This window comes from Saccopteryx leptura, chromosome 2, assembly GCF_036850995.1.
Source record: "Saccopteryx leptura isolate mSacLep1 chromosome 2, mSacLep1_pri_phased_curated, whole genome shotgun sequence".
NCBI lineage: Eukaryota > Metazoa > Chordata > Mammalia > Chiroptera > Emballonuridae > Saccopteryx > Saccopteryx leptura.
This window is the reverse complement of record NC_089504.1, coordinates 229,763,556-229,769,555: the sequence shown is the minus strand read 5'-3', so window position 1 is coordinate 229,769,555 and position 6,000 is coordinate 229,763,556. Positions and strand designations below refer to the sequence as shown.

General features: G+C 47.3%; 1 protein-coding gene across 1 annotated transcript in view; it reads left to right on the top strand.

The window, feature by feature from the left end:
- The first annotated feature begins 1,633 nt into the window (after positions 1 to 1,633).
- LOC136391870 (uncharacterized) overlaps positions 1,634 to 6,000 on the top strand; it is a 95,250-nt gene continuing 90,883 nt past the window's right edge. The window contains exon 1 of the mRNA XM_066363754.1: positions 1,634 to 1,707. Within this exon, the coding sequence (XP_066219851.1) occupies positions 1,650 to 1,707 (58 nt within the window). The 5' untranslated portion in view covers positions 1,634 to 1,649. The remainder of the gene's footprint in view (positions 1,708 to 6,000) is intronic.

Genomic DNA, 6,000 nt, shown 5'->3' with positions numbered 1-6,000 from the left:
CTTCCGGTCTGTGAGGACCTGGGCACAGAGGATAGGAATATGTGCAGAATGTTGTGAATAACAATGGAGATAAAGGTCACCTTTTCCTGTTGCTGATTTTTGTGGAAATGTCCCTTCCCCATTTCAGTAACTAAGATGCTGCATTTAATACTAAGTTATGCACGTGTGTGAGTGTTTATTACTACGTTATAAATGCATATGTTGCTATTTTAATATGGCTTTTCAGAAGTTGGTGTTAAACCTCAAAGTGCTTTTCCAGCATCAATCAAGACAAAATGCTCATTTATTGATGTATTAATGTATTTTTTCTATTAAAAAATTTCCTATTAGTAAACAAAGTTAGTGTCATTAGAATAATACACACTTTATAATACTGCATAGAATTATTTATTTTACTAAGCTTTCCTATTTTATTTTAAACATTTGTAATAATATTTAATGTTATTGGACTGTGATTTTCCTTTTTGAGTAACTTATGAATAAGTCTGTTTATCAATGCTGTAATCAAAAAATATTACAGTCTACATACTTTGGGGTATTGAGGAAAAATATGAAGAATATAACAGGAACCGTCAAATCTCTGAAGGTTTGGTCGAGTTTTCTTGTTTTATATTAAAATATTTCTAACTATTAAACAATTTCTACATTAGAATAAATTATACTTCATGAAAGTGTATAAAATTATTTATGTTACTTAGCTCTCTTATTTTATTTTAAAAGTTTATAGCAATATTTAATGTTATTGGACTCTAATCTCAGACTTCACCTCCACAACTGAGAAAGAATTCATGTCCCGTGCTCTAAGTCACTCAGTGTGTGGTACTTTGTTGCCGTAGCCCCGGAACATAGGACGGCAGGACAGCACACAGCCAGTGACAGGGCTGTGGGCATCAAGTTCACAACAGTTGGAAGTATAGCAGAAGCACCAACCTCGACATGATGACTTGAAGGTCAGGGAACTGTGTCCATAGTGTATAAATGTGACTCATCACTGCTGTGCTGTGCTCTGTCCTGAACGGGGACACTGTCTGAATCCCTGGAGGACAAGGTGTGTAACTGGCCCCTCTTCTCATCAGTGTGGGGGCAGCCCCACCAGGTCAAGAAACACCCATCATGAGAAGTTAACCTTCAGGAAATGATCCTGCTCAAGAAGAGTTTTAGCTCCTTTAACTCATTAGGGTTGACTTCCTCGGGGTCTCTTGTCACGTCACCTCTGCCGAATTTGAGGTAAGCAGACAGCTACAGCAACATAGTTGTGGGAAGCAGGAACTGTGTCTGATGGGCATTATTCACCATGCTACACCATGCTGTATCTAAGCCTGGGCACCAGGGGGTGCACAAGGACTGTTCCTGAAGGTCTGGGGGGAATCAGATCTGGGACCTGTTACTTGGCATTGCCTGAGGCTCTCTGCTCAGGGCTCACAGCTGTGACCATGTCACCCTTCTGGGCAACAGAGAGCCCCACCCCTAACCACTGTCTAACATCCTCTGGCACAGGACCTTGACTCCAATCCAGTGAGGGGTAACAAATCTGGTGGAGTCTCATTTGCATGAGTAGCTCCTCCCCCTTGCAGAGTATGAAGAGGGGCAGGGAGAGATGTGGGGGAAGCTCTGCTTCAGCTGTGGGGCCACAGAGACAGGACTCAGGGATGATCCCCACCATGGCCTGGTCCCCTCTCCTGCTCACCCTCATTGCTCACTTCACAGGTGACTGGGTAAGAAGACAAGGGAAAGATCTTGGGAAGACACATGGGGTCTGCTTTGTCCTCTTATCTCCTGACCCAGAATCATCATCTCTGTGTCTCTCCCTCTTCTAGAATCCTGGGCCCAGGTGTGCTGACACAGCCGCCCTCCGTGTCTGGGACCACAGGACAGCGGGTCACCATCTCCTGCACTGGGAGCAGCTCCAACATCGGGGCTGGTGAATATGTGCAGTGGTTCCAACAGCTCCCAGGAACAGTCCTCAAACACCTTATCTGGGGTAATAGCAATCGTGACCCGGGGTTCCCCCACCGATTCTCTGGCTCCAAGTCTGGCAGCTCAGCCACACTGACCATTGCTGGGGTCCAGGCTGAGGACGAGGCCGATTATCACTGCCAGTCCTATGACAGGAGTCTCAGTGGTCGCACAGTGCTGCAGACTAGTAGGGAATGAGACACAAACCTCCTGTACAACTGCAGTGGGTCCCCTTGGGCAGTCCCCACTCCTCTGACAGGATAGCTGCTGCCTTCTCTTAGGATGGTAGTTGACCCTCAGGAGTCCTCAGCTGATTCTTTGACTCTGAGTCTGGCAATTCAGACTCCCTGACCATCACTGGGCTCCCCTAGAAGAGGGGCAGGATGGGGCCTATGTGCATGAGCAGTCCCTCCTCTGTGAGGCCAGCTGGGAGGGAGTAAGAGAGGTCTGGGCTGCCCAGCCCCAGCTCTGTGTCCTAAGAAGGGGCTGTGAGCACCATGGCCCAGACCCCTGTGCTCCTGTGCTCCTCTCTCAGTGCACAGTGGGGACAGGCCGAGACACAGGGCAAATATTCAGCCTGAGCTCTTTCACTCAGACCCTTAGAATTACTTGTCCCCTGTGCCATGTATGTTCGCAGGATCCCTGTCCCAGCCGGTGCTGCCTCAGCCAGCCTCCCTCTCTGCATCTCTGGGAATTCAATGAAAAGAACCTGCATCATGAGAGGTGACATCAGTGTTGACAGTAAATGTATATAGTGGTTTCAGCAGAAGCCTGAAACTCTCCCCTCCCCTAGAACTTTTCTGTATAACAAATCAGACTCCGATAAGCACCAGGGCAATGGGGTCCCCAGCTGTTTCTCTGAATCCAAAGGAGCTTCGATCTATGCGGGGCTCCAACCTGAGGACCAGGCTGTCACTGTGTGATGTGATTGGGCACAATAATGCTACTCACAGTGACACATAACATGAGGACATGGGACATAAACATCAGCCTGTTTATAATCTTGCACCATGACAATTTAATCATTTTTACATTACTTAGATATACACGAACTGTACTTGCAAGTACTTTCTGGTTCATAATGTGTCTATTCATGTTTTTTTTCATTCAGTGTTTCTGAAATCCTATCAGAGAAAATAAAACAAGAATAAAATAACCCGAAACTGGTGTTGCCTCATTATCAATGTGATAAAACGAGAGCCTGTGGAGCCGCCCTCTGTCTTCACACAAGGGAAGTGAGATTCATTAACATTTATCTTCATCGGGTCCCCAGGGCCATCCCAGTGGGAGCTCCATCATCCACAGTGTGGATTCCTTCCTTCAGGGTCAGAGCAGTGACCTTCCTGTCCCTCCCAGGCTCCTGTGCGCAGGGCGGCCGAGGAGCGCTGTGTCCCCGGCTCGAGGTACCTGATGTGAGATGCTGTGTGAGGACCCAGGCTCGGGGAGAATACTGACAAAGCTGACCTGCACTCTCACAGGTGCCTGTCCCTTCAGGGGTGATGTCCAGGAGATGGTAGTGAGTCAAGAGCAGATGTGGTTTGCTGTCTGAGTCCAGCACATCTTTCTACAGGACCTGAGGGGGTCGGGACACTCCATCGCTGCTGGGACAATGCGGAGCCTGCTCCATGGAAGGGGATGAGGTGGGACCATGGATGAGACCCTTTTACAGCTGACAGCACTCAAAGCCATGGGGTTCCTTGTAGATGGGTTTACTGAGCACCCAGGCCCAGACTGTGTCCTCTGTCCGCTCACCCCAATGGAGGTTTCCAACAATCTAGGGTGCGGGCTGGGCCCTGGGACATCAGGAGCAGGAACACCCCAGTGTCTTGATGAGTCCTGACCTGAGGTAGCCTTCTCCTCCACAGGGTGTGGCACATACATGGAGTGTTACCATGGCAATGGTCCCAAGGAATCCCAGACACCAGACAGATCTCTTACATTGTGACATAGACAGGGGTGGCTGACTCACAGGGTTCCTCCTCTGCTCTGGCTCCTGTGTGTGCACACGGCCTCCCTGACCCCCAGGCTCCAGCTGATGAGGAGGCTGACCATCACTGCCACAAATTAATGCAACCCAATGTTACAGAGCACTTCCCGCCATAGAGAAGTGAGGTGAAAGTCTACCCTCCTTCCCCTGGGACCCGTCACTGCTCTGTCCTTGACTGTGACCATTCTTGTTCAAGTTTCAGCCTCTTCTGACACTTTTGCTTTAAAACAGGAGGTCTCATGATCTTACCTTGGCCTGATTCTACGGGTCAGGGACAACATCTCCACTTCTTAGAGGTATTCAATTCAAACAGAATCATTTTGTATCCAGATACAACATATCCTTCAGAGTTCTGGGCAGAGTGACAAGGACAACAGAAAACCAGGATATGAGACCTGGGAGATCCAGATAGTGTCTACCAACCCCATACCAGTTCTTGTTCCTGTATTATGATTTGATGCTCATTCTTTGAACCCTGAAACCTCAGGGAAGCTGGGTGTTATTTTCTTCTGAGATGACACCCTGAGGAGCTCCTGACCTCCAGGCTCCGGGAGCTCCTCTCCAGAAAGGCCATGGCTCTGAGTCCTGTCTCCTGCTCACTTCCTCTAGATTAACCCCATTACCTGTCCTACTTTTCCTGTGGGCTCTCCTGTTGGAATGATATGAAATAAATGTTAGTTGATATGGACCTAGACCTTATTCGTCCTATCCACATTGAATTCATAACATTCTATTCATAATAATATTTATATCAATTCTTATACTTAAAAATTGTATAAATGGACAAAAATATATTAACTACACAAAGTCAGAAGAAAAAAGTATTATCATATTCACAGTCAGGGGGTATGAGAACCTGCAGAAGTATCAAGAACACAAGACTCTGGTTTCTTGACAGCTCTGTGTTCTCATGGTAAAGGGGGCATAAAAAAAAAAGCCAGGGTATGTCCACTGGGGGCTGGGGACCTAACAGGAAACCCTCACAGCAAACAACAAACAATAGCCAAACAACCAAATATTTCAACCTGTCACGATCATCCCAGTAGCATTATTACCTGGTATGAACTAATGAGATCAATGGGGAACTTTCAGCCTAAGATGTGACTCACTGTGGTCATGGCCCTGGCTGGGATCGCTGAGTTACTCAGAGCATTTTCCCAATATGTATAGGTTTTGGGTTTGATCCCCAGTCAGGAAACATACAGAAACAGAAGAATGTTTCTGTCTGTCGCTCTCCCTTCCTTTCTGTCTAAAATCAATAATAAAAAAAGCTCATGAACAAGAAAAAACAATGTGGTCATGAAATGGTAATGAGCACAGGGACCAGTCAGAGGTAAACTCAGCTATCAGGTAATCCTTTAATCTCTGGTAACATAGCATATTATTGAGCTGTCCAGAGCTCATTAGCAACCTGGAAAAATTAATGGCTCAACCACAACATCACTGAGGAGATCTGCTCATTCTACTGCCCTGGGTAGTGACATTGGAAAGATTCAACTACAAAACCAGCTCCCTTCCAGGAGGGATGGATGGTGTGAAATGGTCTGCAGGATGTATGTTCTGAGACCAGCAGGGGGTGCAGGTGGACTGCGCCTGAGGCTCAGGGTTCTGGGCCAGGCAGGCTAGGAAAGTTCTCTACTGGCTCTTGCACACTTGGCCAGGCAGTCTCCTCACTGAGGTGTGACTTGCCTGCACCTGTTGCGGCAGAAGTCACATGAGCACTCAACTCTGACTCAAATATTTGCCTCCTATTTTATCTTCTTTTATAAAGTCATCTCCCTGTCTGATTTACAGGAAAGATAGAAAGTATCACAACAAAATAAAATCTTCTTGAAGAAAAACGACCCACAGTGCTCTGAGAGCAAAGGAGGAGACACCTAAGGAAGGATTTCCCCAAGGTCAATATTAGTCCTCAGCAAGCAGAGCTCTGGGCTCTCTGTCATGACCCGGGTTCCTCCCCTCCCCTCCTCACTCCCTGCACAGGGAGTCTCTTGTGGTGGAAAGTGAACCAGTATGGGGGAGGGGCATCGCTTTCTCCTTCCACCAGCTGCACACAG